At 43.5% G+C, this 22,116-nt stretch overlaps 1 protein-coding gene across 1 annotated transcript in view; it reads right to left on the bottom strand.

Moving 5' to 3' along the window:
* Nucleotides 1–22,116, bottom strand: part of LOC144719991 (CAP-Gly domain-containing linker protein 4-like) — a 78,070-nt gene that overhangs the window by 36,302 nt on the left and 19,652 nt on the right. The window contains exons 7-10 of the mRNA XM_078596387.1: nt 20,512–20,727; nt 9,942–10,077; nt 6,749–6,916; nt 3,716–3,817 (exon numbers count right to left, since the gene is read on the bottom strand). Of these exons, the coding sequence (XP_078452513.1) occupies nt 3,716–3,817; nt 6,749–6,916; nt 9,942–10,077; nt 20,512–20,727 (622 nt within the window). The remainder of the gene's footprint in view (nt 1–3,715; nt 3,818–6,748; nt 6,917–9,941; nt 10,078–20,511; nt 20,728–22,116) is intronic.

Genomic DNA, 22,116 nt, shown 5'->3' with positions numbered 1-22,116 from the left:
CTTTGATTGGATGAGTGCAGTCATCTGCCTTCATACACACCCGCATATGCCTGGATGCTGTTGACCACCATAATAGCGTTTTGAGATACTTTAAGGCGATTGACACTGATATAAGGTCAGGTTATGTGCTATCCATTGGACCAAGCAAGATTTTCAGAATGCTATATGTATTGTTACATTTCCCAGCAATATTGTTTTTTAAACATACTATATATGCAGTATGGATAAAGTCGCAGAGTGAATTATAAATCAATCAAGAAGCCTTCCACGGAATAAAGATTGACAGAACATGTTTGGGTAAGACCCAAATAAAATAGACGTTAAAATCGAGTCACTGTCAACATGTATACTACCCAAAGAACCATGGGGCAACACTCAAGAATTCGTTGTTATGAGTCATTTGTGGATATGTAACTAATGCTTGGTGGAAACCAGAGTCTGCCTCTTCTTGGTTCTTTCGGTAAAGTCACGTAGAAGGGAAGTAATAAAATAATAAAAATTAAACATAATAAAATAATTCTCACGACGTTTCGGCCACAACGCAAGCAGCCGTCCTCAGGTGAAGAACATGTCTGTCGATAAGACAGAGTCTAAATGACACGTCTTAGGCTTGGAGTGTCTATTTAAGCTGTGAGGGAGGAGGAAGAGAGCCTTGACAAAAGAATTTGCATTTGAAGAGGAATTTAGCATATTTATGGGAAATGCAGGAATACGAATAGTGCTAATTGTGAAATGCGTGGGAGGTGGGCGGGGGGTTTTCAAAGTCATATTATGCCCATGCATTATGCAGGATTAGCAGCATCAAAGGGAAGGGGCAGGGGCAGCACCAACAAAGGGAAGGAATGTGAATAGTATGCAGCTGCAGCAACCAAACAACCACGTAAAAAACTACAGTATAAACTTCATAGTATCATCAGTATACTAAATATACTCTCCAATAAGCTGAGCTACTAACAGTAAGTAATACATTACAATTCTATGTCGCAAAAAATATAATATACTTCCAGCTAAACTTTTTTCCCTTACATCAAACAGGTCTACCCCGTACTATATGCTGCCATAGACAAACCCAACATTAAATTATATATTGTATTACTATACACCACCCTATACCTTATACATTGTTATATTACACTATGTATTATTCTACCCACCCTAATGTATATCACACTGCTATATATTCACTATACAATTACGATACTATATATTACTTTGTACATTGTATTAAGCATAATAATATTAAGCATAATACAATGTACAAAGTAATATATAGTATCGTAATTGTATAGTGAATATATAGCAGTGTGATATACATTAGGGTGGGTAGAATAATACATAGTGTAATATAACAATGTATAAGGTATAGGGTGGTGTATAGTAATACAGTATATAATTTAATGTTGGGTTTGTCTAAGGCAGCATATAGTACGGGGTTAGACCTGTTTGATGTAAGTGTAGAGGTGTAATTGTGTATGGGCGCGGATGGCTAACAAACACAAGGGGCGTGGTTAGGGCCGTACACAGAGGAGGTGCTCACACCGACGTCCACACCTGCATCCCCCACGGGCCCCTCCCGGGGGCCGAGTACTATAAAAGGTGGTGAGCCGGAGGGCTCGAGGTCGAGTATCAGCTTAAACCAGCGAAGACTGAAGACCAGCTAGAATAGGCCCCGGAGCTCCCCTGGCTCGCTGTCCTTGTCAGGGCCGACCAGGGCAAGCCGGTGGCGTGGCCCCGAGAGCCCAGACTGACGTTCTTATAAGAGCCGGTCTGGAGACTCAGGGTGCCGGGATCCCAGCTTGACCAGGGCTGGGATAGATAGCCTCCCCTAGCTCCGTAGTGGAGGACTTGGGCTTAGGTTAGCGGGGTTAGATGTTGTGTCTCCCTGTTAGCCGAGTAAAGGGGACAATACCCCCTTAAGTACTGTGTGTACCCGTTACTGTGCACAAGTTGGTGTTAATAAATAAGTGTGCCTCCGACCCCGTCGTCAAAGCCTCCTGAATACTTACTACATAAGGGAAAAAAGTTTAGCTGGAAGCATATTATATTTTTTGCGACATAGAATTGTAATGTATTACTTACTGTTAGTAGCTCAGCTTATTGGAGAGTATATTTAGTATACTGATGATACTATGAAGTTTATACTTTAGTTTTTTACGTGGTTGTTTGGTTGCTGCAGCTGCATACTATTAACATTCCGTCCCTTTGTTGGTGCTGCCCCTGCCCCTGCCCCCTCCCTTTGATGCTGCTAATCCTGCATAATGCATGGGCATAATATGACTTTGAAAACCCCCCGCCCACCTCCCACGCATTTCACAATTAGCACTATTCGCATTCCTGCATTTCCCATATATATGCTACATTCCTCTTCAAATGCAAATTCTTTTGTCAAGGCTCTCTCTTCCTCCTCCCTCACAGCTTAAATTGACACTCCAAGCCTAAGACGTGTCATTTAGACTCTGTCTTATCGACAGACATGTTCTTCACCTGAGGACGGCTGCTTGCGTTGTGGCCGAAACGTCGTGAGAATTATTTTATTATGTTTTATTTTTATTATTTTATTACTTCCCTTCTACGTGACTTTACCGAAAGAACCAAGAAGATGAATCCCTGCAGTCACGAAAGCTTTAAACCAGAGTCTCCCTCTTAGATACAACCACTGTTGCCTTCTCTCAAAGTGCTACTCGTTTGATTGACCTACGAGGGACAATAAAATGAGTCAACCATCGACTCGGATTTTAACTTGAAACCTTTCAACTGCGAGTTAAGTGCTGTAAACCAGAGTGACATCAGACCAAATTAACCCTCCAGAACTCAGCTAATTTGATTTACTTTGTTGTCAAGTTCTCAAGTGTCTCCTAATGCTTCTTGTACAGCAGCATCATGTCCACCAATAACATACTATGTTTACATCCACCTTTTTAGTACATCACATCAAATTAGGCTATTTAATTATTTCCAAAGTGATGTGAATCGGAAGAGACGCTGCTATTTTTGTTATCTATGGTAAATTTGAATGCGTGTTTCCCTAAATGCACAAGAAATTAATTGCTTAAAGCAAGTAATGCTCTCTCAGGTTTACATAGCCCTAAATTTAGTACTTAATATCCTGAGGATTGTTTTCCTTCGCTAGATGCCTAACCGGCAGGAAACATCACCGGGCCCTCATGACCTCGGCCAAATGAATTAAAAAAAATGCGATTATGTTATTCACATTTCAGGGTAGAGAAGTGGCACAATGATTAGTTAACTGTGCTATTAACCAAGTCGCCAGAGGTCAATGTCCTACCACAGCTAACATCGGTGGATAATCACTGTCCCAAGACGGTCTCTTCACCAACTCACACTGACCGGTGTGGTGAAGTATTGTCAAACAACCCCCTTGATGGACACGGTGTGGGTTAGAACTTTATCCACAAGTGAAATGACAAAGGGCCGTAAATTGTTGTATTGGAAATTTACATTCAGATCAGCCCAATGTGAAAACCCAGTCCCACACAGTGTGTTGATTTGCAATGAGCAACCAGGAGTGTCCAATGGAAAAAAATGCATTTAAATATTTTCTGCCATGCCCTTTAAAAGAGATGGTAAAGAGACTCAACAATGCATTAAAAACATACTTTCCAAAAACGTAGCACACACCAGTATCACCCAATACAAAAGTTGGATGGAAGCACGGCACACTGCACACTGCCATCTGACGCCGACACACATGTACCTTGTGGTGTGTTGCTGTTATTCTCTGCGGAGGCATCGGAGGAGAAGGCTGAAGCCTGCGCTTTCCGTCTGGGGCCACTCAAGGTCTTCATATTCGTGTGACCTTTTAGTTCACATGGCATAAAGTACACCAAACAAGGTAAAATGCTAAGATAAAAAATAAGTTTTTTTTACATGCCAAAATACACACAAACATTAAAATGTTTAGAGATTACATCAAGTGACGTTGGCACCAATGGCATTAGCCGAGATGGTGTATTGCATTTTATTCAAATACATAATGAGCTAAAATGTTAACTTTGTTTATCTAGCCTCTTATAAACTTAGTTTAATGAAAATGCGTTTCATTGCGTTTCATTAAAAAGGAAGCCATCAGGCTGCTTATAGCGAGCACAACACCCACGCCTGCGTGAAGTGGGAGTCGAATTATTAAAGCACATTAATCATCATTACCGGCATGCATTATTAAAGGTGCCCGCCTTAATAACACAGTACTATCATACTTAATGAAGGCGCATCCATGCACACGTGCCTTGAAATATTATTTTACAAATGATTAAAGCAGTGCTGTTGATCTACGAAAGCCTCACTGAAAGTCTGAAGTCTTTAAGGAAGGTTACTGGTTTTGGAATTTTTTGGTCGATTTCTTCTTAAGCATTGTTCCAGTGTACATGGAGGAGTTTAACACGTAGGATTTCGCGACCAATATTATTCATAATAAAGGTTTTTGGGTTACATTACTTAACTATAAATGTGTCATTAAATCACCACCACCCGACACAGCCAATTAGTAAGGTTTGTCATGTAAAAGCAAACCTTTATTATGAATATGTAAAGGAGTTCCAGCCTGGGTAAGTCTTGAACTTGGAATTTAACACACCCTGAACCCCTTCGAACCACTCCTTTTATTCTCTTTCCCATCCCTTCTGGAACTTTCCCGACTCTCCACCAATCCCCCTTCCGTTTTTCCAAACGGTCTAACAACCGAGCCGACATTTTCATTTGGATTTTCCCGGGACTCTTTTACCCTACGTTGGCTCCTCCCCCTGTGATAGCTCCTCGCCAATGAGTGTCGAGCACGCTATTCAAATTCACGAGGAACTGTTAGGACACTATGAGTATATATTTGTGTATTTCTTAATAGGGTTTGCCTCACGGTATCCCTTACACATATGCTGAGAGAACCACAAAGCTGGGTTCAGCAAGCGAATTGCTGTGCTGTAATCTTCAGAATTCACTCGATCACGTTAGACCTCAGGATCTAAGTAGAGTTGAGCATGGATGGTCGACCACCTTGCACAAAAGACAGGTGTAATTGGCATTGTGGGCGGCGGTGGAGAGCAGTGCAGCAAAATCCACTGTAGTTCTGCACTCGCGCTACCTTCACCAACCCGCACTGACCAGCGTGGCAAAGTATGGTCAAATATCCCACAAGGTGTGAGTGAGGGAGTTCCTCATGCAGCAGTGGATTGACACATTGGTTGTCCATATACATGCACAAGTGTGCTTGCAAGCACCAAGAACACAAGCCACATTCCTGCACACACGCTGACATCTAGTGGATATTGCTGGGTTATCACATTCTACAGTAACGGGAATTCATCTACAGTCGTGGGAATGTACATGATCTAAAGAAGGGTTAATATAAACGAATTCTTCCTTTCAACCTGACAGAATCTACAGCCGTGTGAAGATATATATGTTAATAATCCTTCCCTTTCAAGTCCTCACAGTGTGAATTCCCCCACAATTTTTGCAGCATCTTGATATGAAATAACATTTATATGCTTTTTTGAAATCCAAGCTCTAAAGAGATGTAGGCTTGCTTGCAAGCTCGCCATTCCACATTAACACACGCCCCTTTCTCCGGGGCTCTGTAAAGTGTCGACTGCAGTATAGAGGGGTGGTTCCCAACCTATGGTCTGCTGACCACTGGTGGTCACCGGGCCAACCGGTGATCCGCGCAAAGCCGTGGGAGGTCGGCTGCGGACCTGTTGCAGATTCAGAAACCATCGTATATTTTTTCTTACTGCATGGGGGGTTCGCAAAAAATGTTTGAGGGTTCAAAGTTCGTCCACGGGCCCGGAAGGGATGGGAACCACTGGTGTCGAGGATTTATCTGGAAGTCTACCATTTCACGTCATCGTGCACCTTTGCAAACATTCCTGAGTAAGATTGCAGTATGGAGGATTTACCTGTAATCCCACCACTGTGTGTAAGCACGTTACCGATCCCTGCCAGTGTAGAGGGATTTACTTGTAAACACATTATGCTACTCGTGGCGTGAAAACCCTGTTATAATGCAGAAGATTTACCTGCGAGCCACCATTCTGTGCACACCGGTCACGGTGAATGTCCATAATGCAGGCTACAGTATTACACAGAGGATTTACTTGGACGGCATCCGACATGAGAACACCCACACCAGTGTTTTCCATGTTCACTGTGTAAACAGCGTGGTTTTACTGCAGGGGATTTGGCTGTCGGGCAACATAACCCTTCCACTCCACACGCCCCGTCACTGCACGCTACACATCGCCATGTATTCCCCGAAGCAAGCGATAAGTCACATCGAGCTGTCTGCGACACACTCCGCGAATCCTCGACCGGATAGGTTCCAATTCTTTCGAATTAAATAATTGGAACGTTAGAAATGTAAGGTCATGAGTTCAAATTCTGATTGGGGGGTCAATTCAGTGCATTGCATTCCCAGGGTCAATAAAATAAGTACCAATATGTCAAAAGCCGAAAGTGGTCATCCTGTTAAAAGATTTGCCTTCCCTAGTAATTGGGAATTTCCATCACTGAATGAGAGTCACTCCATTGCCGATTTGAGGAAGGAGGCAATGTATCCCAACAGTTCTATCCAGAATGCTGTGTTATTCAAACTTCTATAGGCAATCGAACTGCCTTAGGCTCATCTCAGCAACAAAAAACCCCACCATTATTTTTATTACACAAAAGGATCCCGGCTACCTTGCTGGTAATAACGTGCTCGGGTATATTCCACAGAAAGCACTGTGGTCACGCGTACCGGCGGTGCGGCGTGAAGCGGCGTCGTCGTGGCAAGGGTCGGCGTGTGGGCCCCGTGCCGCGATTCGCAACACTGGCGCCGCACCCCTGATCGCTCCAGAGCTGTTCAAGGAGCCGCGGCGCGACGACTCCTCAGCCCTCGCCACCTTGGACAGTGGCGCAAAGATCCCTGCAAATAAGAATATCCACCGGTGCGCAGTTAGGGCACTGAATAAGGGGCCCAGGCTCTGGTCTGTGGATTGTGGACCGTACCGGCACCGCATATGGATAGTTGTGGAAAACGGCCCCGCGCATTGTACAACACAGTACAATTCGGATTTATATGGCGTCTAAAATGCAATTGCATCTCAAGATGATGTACAGGGCAGTGGGCATGTTTATTTTATAGACAAGTCACAGGCAGATGGGGAGTTGGCATTGTGCAATGGTTAGCACACTGCACTTGCAATCCACAGGGCACAGGTTCAGTTCGATATGCTGGCGCGGCAGTTGAACAGCCTCTGTCCACCCAGCAGTACAAATGGGTACGCTAAGACTAGGCGATCGTTAAGTCGCATGCGGTGGGGTAAAGTGCGGGTACTTTCACCTCTTCCAATGTGTTTTGTCAACATGGAAGACCAAATACCTCCCCCCCCCCGAGAGCTTCGAGTAGAGGCCCTTCTATCAGCAGTTGCGTGAGCAAGACATAGCAGGGCTGCACCTTTACCTTTACCATAGGCAGACAGAAAAAAATAACCCTTCTGTACAGCTGAAACTGTAAGGACTCCATACTCTTTGGTTCTTTCGGTAAAGTCACGTAGGTATAAAATAAAATAAATATAATCCAGCAGCTTCGTTTCCACTGCTGGATTATATTTTTTCCGCCTGAGGACGACCGCTTGTATTGCGATCGAAACGTCGCGATTTATTTTATTTTCTACCCACGTGACTTTACCGAAAGAACCAAAGAGTAAGGATTCCTGCAGTCACGAAAGCTTCAAATCAAGATTATAAGGACTCCTTAATAAAACGAGTATCAACCCAAATGCCTTACGCCCCTCTGAGAAAACAATGAAAAGGCCCCATACTTTTATCTCAGCACTGCTGATGCATACGGGCAATTGCTTCGTTTCCATGGCTCTCTGAGCTGCTGCCAATGACAGTGAGGAGCGATGTAATTTGCATCTTAAATAACGAATGTTCTTAAACATTACCAGGACAGGCCGCAATTGAGAATAAGTAGTTTGAAGGGGACAAACGATTGTTTGAATCACGAGCAGAGTCACTGTCTACGAACATGCCGTATACAAATCAGTAACGGCTCGGCATCTGTGAACATTTACCTCGTGCAAAATACAGTGACACTCCTCGCTCATCCACGATGCTTGCGAGGGGGGGGGGGAGCAGACCCCCCTCACAGAAAGACAAAATCAGGGATTAAAAGAGTTTTCATCCGATTTGCCATTAAGTGTACTCCTTCTGTCCGCAATAAAGATTATGGGAAATCGCACATAATCGGAAGGGGTTTGTGACATATCGTATTCTGCAAAGCTAAGCAGAGTAGAGTCTGGATTAGTGCTCGAGTGGGCAATCGTCAAGTGAATGGGAATGGCACTCAATTACAGCTTCAGTGACTTCAAACGTCATCGTCATCATTTACATTATCCCGCAGTCAACAGGATGGATTTGTCACATGTACAACTCGAGGAACATTACCACATGTCCGTGGAGGTTTTGTCATACTTCAGGAAATAGCACTGACAAGGACATCCTCATCTTATTCAAACATCTTACATCTTAATAAACATAAAACCTATACACATGTAACCGATTGATGATCAACAACCATATAGAATATGAATAGCATTACATCCTATACATAGCATGTGGATATGGTATTCCATATTCAATATACACCACTGCATGCATATGGAATAGCATTTGAAATATAACAACACTCCAAAATAATTAACAAGGCTGTAAATACGAAAAAAAACATTTCTCAACTGTAACTGAATTACAAGCATTAACGCACGACCACCATTAACTTAAATAATCTACAAATCGTAAAAGTGCTTGAATTAAAACCAACGTGACGCATGTATACATGAAAAACCACGAATCACAGAAGAGGGGGAGGGTAATTGAGGGGGCTCATGCAATGCCCGATTCCCTGCGGTGGAGACATAATTTTTACATCAGAATCTAAACTCCCAAAAAAAGACAAAAAAACTACCCCAATATCTATGAATACATTTGTTTTAAATTCAATCTGGCCGTGGACAGCTTGGTGAGCTCATTCTGTGAGTCATCACAAAGATAGTTCCATGGAGAGCGTGAACCAACCCCATCATCAGAACATGGAATTTCAACCACTGGTTCGGGACCAGAAACAGAGGGCTTGCTCCATTGATTATAGGAGTAGCAAAATACTGTGTTTATAACTGCTATTTATTTATAATTCTCCCATTTATATTCCAATAACACATTTGGCATCATGTCATGAGAATTAGAAGTTTGCATTCACTGACTCTCACAACGAGTAGTGGTAGCATCATCTTATGATGGCCAATATACAAGGCCCCAGAAGGTGATATCACACTCAATATCCCCAATGAATGCATGTATGTATGTTGAACCTCTTTTGCACCATACGTAGCCAACCATACTTATCCGGAGGTGCGGGGGAAGGACCACAAACTAAACACAAAAAACAGTTCTAAATAAGTGAGTTTTTAATAGGTGACACACCATTATAAATGTGTGCATTGCATGGCGATTACACCATAGAGATGGGATATTCCCATTTAAATGAGAAAACAAAAGTATGAAGATTGTCATGAGTGCAATAATTGTTGAGTTGGCTGAGACCATCAGCTTACCACATGTGAGTCCCCAGCTCATTCATCGGTGGCTGCCCAGATATTAACCCAGGCAATCCGCCGGGCTAATTAGTGGCCTGACATGACATACGCTCCCCTCTGAGTCAGTTTTCCCCCCTTAAAGCAGAGCACAGTACAGACCTTGACCTGACTCAAACTAGCCCAACAGTGGGAATGTGGCACCTTCCAGGCTTCTGATGAAGATCAGCATTACACCTCGCTCCACAGATCACGGGGACACTGTGGCAATTACTTTTGTGCTCAAGACTTTATGGGGAGGGGGGGGGGGGTGGTGTGGTGCGGGGACAGTAACCACAGGAGGGTGGGCCTCACCGTGCCGTGGCGCGCACGTGAAGTAGCGTGTGCCGTCCACGCTTCCGTTGTTTTTGCCGTCGGCCTCATCCAGCTCCACGCCTGCCCACTGGCCGCCCGCAAACTCCGTGGGGCCACAAAACCTCAGCACACCCGTCTGCCATACACACACACACACACATTGATGCACACTCAAATATATCCTACTTACACACACATAATGTATATACAGTATATATACATTGTTGAGGTGAGGTGTACAGCTCCGTAAGTTGCTGAGGAATTTAAGTGCCCTTTACATGCAAATCTTTATTCCTCATCCAAATTACCTGCGATGATAAATGGATCAGAAACGTGGACATTGACCAAGAAAATGGAACAAAAACTGAAGAGTGCGCAAAAAAAACAGATGCATGGAAACACAAAGAGCAACACGTGGAATAAAGGTAATACGCAAGGGGCCTTGGGCAGGAACATGCCGCTGAAAGGGATAATGGTCACTCATCAAAGCCAACGGTGGAGTGGTAGCCAAATAAAGGTCCACGCCAGAGATGACGTTGTCCACAGAGATGGAGCGATGAAATCCGTTCGTGTGCAGGTTCTCGGTGGATTGTAACATCGCAGGATCATGAGAGATTGCGACCACTCTGAAGAGGCCTTCATCCAGCAGTGGTTTGATTGTGGCTCCTGACGATATACACAAAGACTAAGCTTCCCATATTGTCCAATAGACAAAGCCTATACAGTATGAGTATAAAGCGGGGTAAAATATATCTCAAATTATTTTAAATACAGTGGGGGACAAATGTTGGATGCTGCGTAAACCATTCAAGTCACGCAGCATCTCGATTGTGAAGGGAGTACTCTGTGACCTGAAATTCTTCATCGGAGATGACCAAATCCCAACAGTGTCTGAGCAGCCGGTTAAAAGCCTTGGAAGGTGGTATGATGCAAGCCTGAAGGACAAAGACCAGGTGCAACAGCTGCGCAAAACATCAGTAGTAGCCTACAGTCCATCGACAACACCCAGCTACCTGGAAAGTTAAAGGCCTGGTGTCTGCAGTTTGGTCTCCTACCCCGGGTGTTGTGGCCCCTAGCAGTGTATGAGGTTCCAATCTCAACAGTGGAGAAGATGGAAAGAGGAGCCACGAGCTACTTAAAGAAGTGGCTCGGAGTTCCACGATGCCTTACCACCATAGGCCTCTATGGAGATGGTGTCCTCAAGCTGCCCCTCACCAGTCTAACCGAGGAATTCAAGTGTGCAAAAACCAGGCTCCAGATGACACTGAATGAATCTCGAGACCCAGTGGTGAGCAACAACGCGCCGACCTTGGCAACTGGGCGCAAATGGAGGCCAGGAAAAGCAGTCCAGGAGGCAACAGCAGCCCTCAGACATGCTGACATTGTGGGTCATGTTCAGCAAGGGAGAGGAGGCCTTGGGCTAACTAGCCGTGCTGCTTGGAGTAAGGCCACTGCACCAGAGCGGCGGAAGATGGTAGTGCAGGAAGTACGCCATCAGGAGGAGGCTGCAAGGTGGGCCAAGGCAGTCTCTCTTGCCAAACAGGGACAGTGGACTCGATGGGACAGTGTGGAGAAGAGGAAGATCAGCTAGAAGGATCTGTGGGCCATGGAAGCGAGGCGGTTGAGCTTTTCCATCAGAGCAACATATGACGTCCTTCCAACACCAGTTAATCTTCACCAATGGTATGGTGAAGATCCGGACTGTGCCCTCTGTTCCATGCCAGCCAACCTCAGGCACATTCTCACAGGGTGTAAAATAAGCCTCACCCAAGGACGCTACACTTGGCGTCACAACCAAGTCCTTAAAAACCTTGCGTCCGCCCTGGAGGACAAGCGAGCTGCCACCAACTCCCTACCACCCCCAGCAGCATCACACCCCTTACGGACGACCTTTGTCCGCGAAGGGGCTAAACCACCGAAGAACGGCTCTACACCAATAGAGCTAGACCAGCTGCGCTTGGCCCGCGACTGGAAAATGCTAGCTGACATTGGCCGGCAACTTGTGTTTCCTCCGGAGATCGCAACCACCACCCTAAGACCTGACATGGTGCTCTGGTCCCGTTCGCTCAAGAAGGTCTTCATCATTGAGCTCACAGAAACCCTGGGAGGACTCAGTAGATGAGGCTTATGAGCGAAAACATCTGCGCTATGCCGATCTAGCTGCCGAAGCACGGCATCATGGCTGGAACACAGAAGTCCGACCAGTGGAGGTGGGCTGCAGAGGTTTTGTGGCAACATCTACAACCAGACTGCTTAGAGACCTTGGAATTAAGGGCCAGAGCCAGCGTTCGGCAATCAGAGCTGTATCGGAGGCGGCAGAAGGCAGCAGTCAGTGGCTCTGGATGAAGAGGAAAGACCCCAGCTGGGCCCCAAAGTGAGAGGGCCAGGAGGTATGCAGTCAACAATGCTTGACTCAGGGAGGAGGACACCCCTGCCATGCATAGTCCCATGGGATGTTGGCTATCAACAACAAGGCAACTCCTATGACTAATTGGGAATGGGACACAAGCGTAGGATTGATCACCCTGTCGCTGGCCGCCTTTGGGGAGGGTGTATAGTATGAAAGGCCGAAACACCCTAGGATCCAAAGGTTCACTACTGACGATGCGCTCCCCAAATTTCACCAGGCTCACTGTTCATGAACTCTTGGAAGTGCTTGCACAAAGGATAGTAATATCTCATCCTGTGTTCTTTGGAATCTGTCAGAGAATGATGTGCCTGGCACAAAGCCTGGCCACATTTTATCTCCATTGCTAAAGATCACACACTGTTTCAGGTATTAATTTATGGCTGAGTAAACCTCGGACAGGTTTCTTGCCACTTGTGTTATCCATGGCTGAGAATCGAATCAAGATGGTTAGGATAATAGCAAAGCGTGCAAACACCTACACCACCAAAGAAAAAAGATCCCTCGTATGGTCATAGCAGCCTGACAGGGCAAGTGCTGTTAGCGAGCACCTATTCAAACTGGTAAAGCACACGAGGGGGAACGTGGCCAGCACCATGCCTGACCACCTTTGTCTCTCGAGTAGTGACTTCTACACATGGCACCAGGTACTAATTTGAGGCTGAGTCGACCTAGGGGAGGGCCCAGCACTGGTTCGGATTAATTGTCACTGGTGTTGGCCACGAGTAGAAATTGGGTTCCCGTGTTCATTGCACAGCATGCTAACTAATGTGTCAGTGCTCTCCACCAACACCACGATTCCCATCGACACACACAAATGTCCCTTTTACCTAATTTGCTTTACAGACTAAGTCACATCCTCTGAAATCATTATTCAGCTCACAAATGAGACATTTGTGAAAATTCTAAATTTATATCACAGAGACTGGTGTCTCTACAAGATTTTGATTTCTGACAAAGAGGTACCTATTTTATTGACCTTGGAGAGATGATGGGCTCAGTTGTCCCAGAGCAGAATTAGAACTCACCTACTGAGATTTGAGTCTGTCACAACACCAAATGAGAGCACCTACAGGACATAGCTCACATTCTTCAGTGGTGTGACCAACATGAAGACTTTTTTTATATTTGCACAACTTGATCTACACAAAACACTTTCACATCTGCCCTCCGTGTTTTCTGCATCATTACCATTTATCATACGCCACCTTTACAAGGCAAAAAAAATACGGCAACTACTAATATCTAAGGATTACGAGTTGATCGGATTGCTGAAGATAAACTATACAAAAGTAATGCTGTTGAGCTTCACAACGCATGACAAGAGGTATTCCGATGGTGACAAGAGCTAGCATAATTGTTAAACTCAGCATTCATTATTTAACACGTTTTCTCAACATTAAAACAGCCTTTACAACGGATGGGGAGTGTTACGGATGAGTGAAAATGATAGCTTGTAAAAAGAGCTTTCAGACGTCAGCTACAATCGAGAGGTCATCACGACCATAGCCTGTGATGCCACACTTCACCAGCACTTATTCTCTCTAGACACTGCAACTGCTTCGTCCGACCTCCTAAATTCCAAGGCCCACTCTTAAACGTTTGCCAAAAATGTACTTGAGGCCTTCCCCTGTGCCCTCAACCTCTGGATGCCATCTCGGTGCCTTCCGCAATGGCTTGCCCTCCTTCGTCCTGCACACACGTGCACCACCCATCTCAACCACCTCTTCGTGTTTACATCTACAAAACGTTAAAGTTGCTTACCCTAATTTACCATTACATTTCTACCATCCTCTGCATGTAGCTATATTTACAGAGCCAACGCTTATTTTGTGGTTGCTTTGCTTCGTCCAGCTCTCCGACCCATACGGTTAACGTACATTTCTTCTGCCTTAAACATCCGTCCAGTAACACTAATGTTTGACCTCTCTACTCGCCCATAGTACACTGAGTTCCAGCAAAAAGCCAGCTTCACAACCTTCTTCGAAAAAGCTGAATTATGCAAATTACAGTTCTACATAACCACACTAAATCCCCTAATACCTCCATTAGTGAATGTGGGTGGGCAATAAAAGCAATGAACGCAGCAACGTCAATTGGAAAAACAAAATGCAAAACTGCAATGTCGTGAACAAGTGGACTACTTACTGCTTAATGTTGCAGGCCATGAGTGAAATTGTTTCCATAAATTATTGCTTTTCTTAACTTCAATTACCATGTAGGGTTTCTAAATAAAATAAAAAGTAATCATGGCGATGGTGCTGCGGAAGGGTGGATGTGTGGTTAGTATGTTTCACATAATCAAGGGTTGAAATTAACCCAAGCCTCCCTTCAGAGTGGATAAAGCACCACTTCGTAGGAATAGGGAGACAACAGTGGCCATCATATGGAGAGACTGGCCCTCAAGAAGGGACCATTGAATCTTCAGCACCAGCCCTGGACGCAAATGCAGATAAGCAACCCTCCCCCCTTTGTTCGTTTGAGCCGGGAGACACGTAGGTCTCAATGCTGTTACGCCTGTGATCGTGCATGCTTATGCATGGAAGTGTCTGCACAATACAATGTCCCTAATTAGGATGCAGCACTGTAAATTACATTTACATAAATTAAGCAAAGAAAAGGCTGTGCTCTGACTGCATCGCACAAGAAGATTATGCTTTATATTAGTCGACTTTCATTAAATCAATGTATTGACCCTAATAGGTCGATGGGGTGATTAAACCCCTAACCAAGGTTTGAACTCCCAAAGCGTCGACTGTGAGAGAATGGTCTAACCACAGCATCATCTGTATGAATGACCCCAACACAGGAAAGCACTGATCCTTTAAACAAACTCCAGCGAGTGGTTATTCTTCAGTGACCACATATTACGCCTAAAATTGTGCTAAAATATTAATCTGAACTACCTGCCATGCAAATAAAAGCATATTACTCTTATGGCTAATCAAGCATAGGACACCAGCACAAATGTGTGGATATTATCGGAGCTGTCAGGACATGGTGCTGCAGGTGAAGAGCAGCTGAAGCTAAACTACCGTACTCATATTACCCCATTGCGTGTGTGTCGACACATAAGAATTGATCAATTAAAACAGATCCTTGCGCTTATATGCATTACATAGTGCGTATGCACAGTATGTTGAACTTCTTTCTTACCGTATATAGCCAACCATGCTAATCGGAGGTGAGAGCTGATGACGAATTATGCCAAATAAATATAAACCAATACTGTATTATGACCAAGACAGAAAATAACATGATAGAATGTACGACACAGAAAATATAAACGAGACAGTACAAAGCAGACAAAAACACAATTTTTGCCTTTAACAATGATAATTGAAATAATTTATGGGGAATTTATTGTACTAATGGCTGGTCTAGAGACCATGGTGCAAATGACAACAGGTTTATGGCATCATCTGGTCCAACACCATGTGAGACTAGGCTCTAAGAAAAGCTGCCTCGGGTGTGGACCAATCAATTTCAAGAACAGTGCATACATTATCAGAGTTGTGTTTTTGTTTGCATTACAACCGCAGGTATGTGGTCAATGCAAACATGACTCCTTGTAAAAAAAGGTGTCAGTTTTGTTGCCAGATAAAATAGTAAAAAAACAATTATCATATTTTGCTGCTGGCAAAGGAGGTTCCAATTATGTCAATGGTTTTGTAAAAATGCAAGTAACTATAGCAAGAGCTCCAAATCTAATTAAAATACCAGCAAATTCACAAATAATCTTTACAATTGGAGAGTGTTTGTAAGTGGCTTTTATCTTTGGTGATTTATTAACTTTTTTAATTAGCACTTTATTTTATTTGATTAATTCTGCTCATTTGATTTCTGCCCTGTAGCGATTCTGAGGTGATTAATATGGTACTTTAATTGTGTATTTCTTCGCTTTATTTCTCCAAATCCAATTTTCTCCGATTTTCAGAAAATATATTCCAGTATCTCTGTAAATAGCACTGATGAGACTTTCAACCCCGATATGGACAGAGCTCATGTATGAACACTTTCAACCTTAGCTGGAGAGCGTTAGGAAGGAAGACTTTCAGGTCCAGATAGAAGAATTGTAGACATCATGAAAGAAGCAGCACCAAGCTGCTGGATACAAATTGACACTTATCTACAATCAGAATCTTTATACTGGTAGGAACCTCCTGGCTACACCAGCCCACAGGGGATTATTGTGTCCGTCTGTCGTGCAGGGAGGGACTGGGTGAGGAGGGGAGGGTGGGGAGGGACTAGGTGGGGAGGGTGGGGCTGGTTGGGGGGTGGGAGGGGTGGGGCTGGGTGGGGAGGGGCTGGTCACCCCATGGTGCCCTTACAAAACTCAACGTTTAACCTACTCACGCCGGCTTGTGCCCGCCCTCACAGTCGGGCATATTTGCGGAATACACCACGCCGCCGTTGACCCTGGCCATTGACCGAGCAACCCAACATTCCTACCAGCTCCCTCCGCAGGAATGTGTTTTAGACTGGAGGAATCCAATGCACCATGAAGCCCTTTTTCACAGATGTCCAGTAGAGGCGGGTCAGTAAGTTACAACAAACAATACAAAAACATGATTGGAGTGCAGAACAGAGAAAAGGAAAGCAAGTCCCGAAAAATAAATAAACATATATAAATTAAATATATAAAGTACAAATTGCATATGAATATGAACTCCTACTGATTTTTCACCAATAAATGCAAGCTTGGGTAAGGCAGAAGAACAACGATAAAACAGTCCGAGACCACACCAAGACAACACACAGTCCCTCAATAAAAGTGCACATTAAAATTAGACTACGGATACACGATTGAAGATCAAAGTTATAAATCACTAAAGGGTTACATTGAAAAGAAAAACTCAATTATGGAATGATGCCTCAAGATTTTTTCTATTCCAAAGGCAAAACAATATAAAAAATAATTACAAGAGCAATAAACCTCTTCTCACACATAAACCTCTTATCACACATACAGGGAACTGTTCACGAAGGTCATAGAGAACCGAATGGTAAATTAAGAGGCCACCCAGCCATGCTTTTAGAAATAAATGCTGTATTTATAGAAAGAAAATATAAAATTCCATTCTCTCCAGCTTTTGCAGACAATGAAAATGCATTTGATTCAACGGAAACTGATTCATTCATCCAAGCACTCACAAACCAAGGCTTAATACAATAATTTATAATTATCAAAACGCAATTTTTTTAAAGAACTACACTCAAAATGAAGACTCTATTGTCCCGAAAATAACACACGATGATTCAACTGCATTGTATGTACCATCATTAAAAAAAAAAATCTTAAATCTGTATGCAATGCATCGCTTTCCATTTCATACCGAACACTCAACAGGCAGTGATTTATCGACCGAGTGACAACACTCGACCGGCATTTGCAAGTGCTTTTAATCACAATCAGTTTTGTTGCCAAGGTAATTTAGCATGGGCTGCCAAGCCTCCTTCTTAAAGGCTGGCCTCTGACTTACAGGTAAAAATAAAACACTACCACCATAGTAAAGAGATTCACCGGGGTGCAGGGGGACTGCATACATGAGAAAACGCTTGTCCGCTTCTATTCTCAGTATTAACAGTTGGACACTAAAGATATTCAGCCTCAAGACCGACCTCTTTATAGACGTTAACTCTTCGAGCTGGAACATTTTAAGAAAAGAGCATGAAAAGAGAAAACGTGTGACCAGTGCGATATAACAAAATCTGGCGGGATTTTAAAGCATTAAAACGTCTCTCTACTCGAATGATTTTTGAGCATATATCATTTGTATTGGAGATCTGGATGGAGGCAGTGGTGAAAAAAGCCACATTCCTGTGGCAGGTAAGCATTCCTATATTCTGCAAAGGATACCCACCACGAACTTCCCACAAAGTGGAACTCGTTTTATTGACCTCAGACAAATGGACTTGGTTGCCCCCAGACTCGTTTTGAATGTATTACCTTTTGATTATAAATCAAACATTCTGACCAAGGCGCCTTCTAGTTTCTGGATACGTGCTGCAAAGCATAGCCTAGTTTAACCTGAGATGGGAGTCTGGGAATTGAACACGTGGTGTTTCATGGTAGTGCTGGATCAGTCCTTTGACATGGCCATTTGTGCCATGAGCTATCATCTGTCCACTTTCTCCAACTAAATGTTACTGTTGAAATGAATACTACCTTAACAGAAAATACAAACTCATAAATTGCCCACACACAAATTATTTTAACCAACAAAGAAGTATTTACACTGTGATATTACATTATTTACCAGTATTATCTACATTAAGTAACATAACCAATGGCCTAACAGATATAAGTTCAAGGCAAACTCTACTTCTCTGTGTACATTTGATTTAACTTCCATTTAATTGAGCGGCTGCATTCATTTTCACACATTTTGTTTATTAAGAAATAAAATGTGGAAAATATGCTTTTTTTGGTCAATTACATTTGTTTTTGTTAAAGTTCATAGGTCATGCGTGCACTTGCGTACACCAGTTGAGGTGTAGAGGTTAACGCGCTGTGCTACAAAGCCGGTGACCAGAGTTTAACTCCTAGCCCTGGCTAATATTAGTTCCAGCGATATCACAACCATTCATGGATCTTTTCTAGGTGAACTCAGCCATAAATGAGTACAAAGCGCAGTGTGCAAACAACAGGCGTGGGCGACTAATGCAGTCATGAGTGGGTCTGGTGACACCCGCTTCCTGTTTGTGGTACCGGACTTAATAGGTGCTCACTAACAAGCCCTGAAGAGTCTATAGAGTTATACAGCTAAATTTTTGTTTTGTACAACACTCATAAGCCATATCTGAAGCAAGCTTCAGCCTCCCGTAGGTCAACTCGGTTTAAAAAAAGTGCAGCTGGGCTTGGTGCTGGCCATACCACCACCCCATCGTGTGCTGTGTCGGCATAGATAGGTCCATGTTGACATAATTTACCCCTACAGCCCATAAGGCAAACAGTGGATCTTTGTATTTGGTACGCATGTGTGTGGGCATGTATACATTCACTAAGTACATGAAAACATATTGCAAACAGAAGCGCTTGACTGCTTCTCAATTGCATTAAAATTCCCAATTGCAACTGCATTGCATATTAAATTATGTTTGCTGAATGAAATTACAAATGTTAAATCTGAATGCTGCATATTTAGCGTGATTTTTTAAAAAACACAAATCATGTGTAAATAGCAATGTGAGGCATGCATTAACATTGCTTACTTACGTGTTAATTAAATGAACTCTACATTGCGACAGCACATGGCACTCCACCAACAAGAAAGCGTCAATGTGAAATCGAAATACCAAATATGCCTCACTGATACAGATCTCGGAAGCTAAGCAGGTTGGAACCTGGATTGTGCTTCGATCGGCGACTATTTTACAAAACAGCCACTAAAAGGTGGAAGACAGCAGTGCAATAAAATCCAGTAATCAATAAATACAAGATTTATAACGCACGGCCATAATCAACAAAAAGCTGACACTGAAGCGAGGATGGCACGGAGAAGAATCTAACGAAATTAAACTAGACAGAAGAGAAAATTAATGTTTTTAGTCCAGTCTTAAAAGCAGCAATTGTAATGGCTGAGCCGACATTAGTTGGCAGATTGTTCAGTTGCATACTCTTTGGTTCTGGTATGGATTCCTGCAATCACGAAAGCTTCAAATCCAAATCGTTCCGTTGCAGCATACTATCCCTGCCACACCACCCAAACTGCATTGAGATGCTTTCTTTCTGCAGCAGATTGACAAAGGTCTAAAATTGAATAAGCTCGATAGAATTGTGGTTAGAGTGCTCATATTATAACTTGAAATTGCTCTTTCAAATCCTAGTCTGCGGTCAAATCAGCACCCCATCCTGAGACAAGTCAAGTAAGTACCATTTTGTGGAAGTCAATGGCGATTGTCCTACGGAGAAATGGGCCCACACAATGAGAATGTAAAAATTCCAACACTGGTTTAGGGCAAACAAAGAAAAAAGGTTCAACCCCAGTGTTCAATTGAACATCCGAGGATGCCCGTCCAGCCCCGTTATAGCTAACTTGTGCTACAGTGGCACAACTCCTTAAAGGGGGATGATTCAGTGTGGTCCAAACCAAGGTTTGAAATGTGTTTAACGCTTTATCAAAGAAAGGTGCCGGTCACGTGGGTGCCGAGCGGCCTCACCTTACGGCCACCAACAATGACACGCTGGCCCACTGTGAGTCCAGGTGGCGCTGGTGGCTGCGACGGGAGTGGAGGCGTGGGGAGCAGTGCGGGAGCGGCTGTGGCCCGGGACAGCAGTCGGCGAATCTCCCTTGCCACCAGTGCCACCTCAGCCATCTCCAGGGGCATGTCAGCTGCGTCTGGCACCACGTCGCATGGCACCTGCCCTCGGTTGTTCTGCAGGCACACGCAGGCGGCAGAAAGTGTTACTTTGTTTAAACTAACGCACTGATAGCCATTGTTCTCCACACCAGTTTCTCGGCAATCCCCACGTGGCCCACTTGAGATACCAGAAACGTTTCCTCAATGCACGAGCAACTTTAGTGATCTCCACACCACTCACCACAACCCCAACCAGCCATACTCGACACACTAGCATAAAGCAATAGCAGGCATATGTTGATACAATTCTACTTGCAATATTTGCTTCAAACATGTGTTCAAACTTAGCACAGCCACTGTCAACAGATGTAAAAAGGGCGAGTTTGCTTTTCTGAGCAGTGTACATGAGACTATAATTCAAATTCCCAGACCATATGGCCATAACTACACATTGGTCAATAATATGCATTGCGAGTTATTTTCAACTGCAAACATATACGGTTTAAGCAACCGCAAGGATATCACAAAGCAGTCTCTCTCCCAATAGCCAAAGCCAATTCCGAATGCAATATTTGCTTTGAAGGCCAAAGAAACGTCAATTTAGGGAACACTCATTAACACTTCACAATAGCGCTGGTAGCTCTGGCAAATAATTTGAGAGCTGGCTTCACAAGGTAAAGCACCTCCAAAAGCTAATTTACATGGCTTGTGCAGTTTTTCATCTCATTTAATGTAATTTTTAGTTTCTGCAATAAAAATGTGTTTTTTCAGAGATTTTAAGCATTACCGTTTGCTAAAGTTTTCACTGGAAATGGTCCGGGGATTTCAATACTATTACATTTTAAAAGCGCCTTAGAAATTATATTCTTAACCTGCAATTATATTTATTTCAACCAAGTTTTTATTAAAATTTCTTTTTTTTAAATGCCAAATCATTATTTTTAAACTACTCTCATAATTGTTTTAAATATAAAACTTTTTAAAGTTATTTTTTGTTGCTGAATTTGATTTACTTATCAAGTAAAATTCCAGCCAGACAGTTCCATATTTGAAGCATTTGACTCCAAACCTGAAGGCTATGGGTTAACGTCTCCGTTGAGGGCCAACTACCCCTATCACCCTTCTTGAGTTAAAATAATCAATGTCTCTCCGTAGGACATCAACAATGCCGGCATTTGGAGTGACCAGCCTTGGCCACCGGAATGTGGAATTTCCACCCTTAGTTCAGGGCAACCAACAGAGGCGAGTGCCAACTAATTCTCATTCGTTCAGATAAACAATTAGACTGTTTTCAAAACGTGACAAGACTCCATAATAGAGGTTTTTGGGTCAGATCGCGTAAATATCTAAACGTGTCGTTAAACCCGCCACCACCCGACACAGCCAATTAGTAAGGTTTGTCACGTAAAAAAAAACATGCCAATTCGTTACTAGTCCAGCACACCGGTTTGTTGGGAGAGTAAA

This window comes from Lampetra planeri, chromosome 7 (genome assembly GCF_965212315.1).
Source record: "Lampetra planeri chromosome 7, kcLamPlan1.2.h2, whole genome shotgun sequence".
Taxonomy (NCBI): domain Eukaryota; kingdom Metazoa; phylum Chordata; class Hyperoartia; order Petromyzontiformes; family Petromyzontidae; genus Lampetra; species Lampetra planeri.
This window is presented reverse-complemented; position numbering and strand designations above follow the sequence as displayed.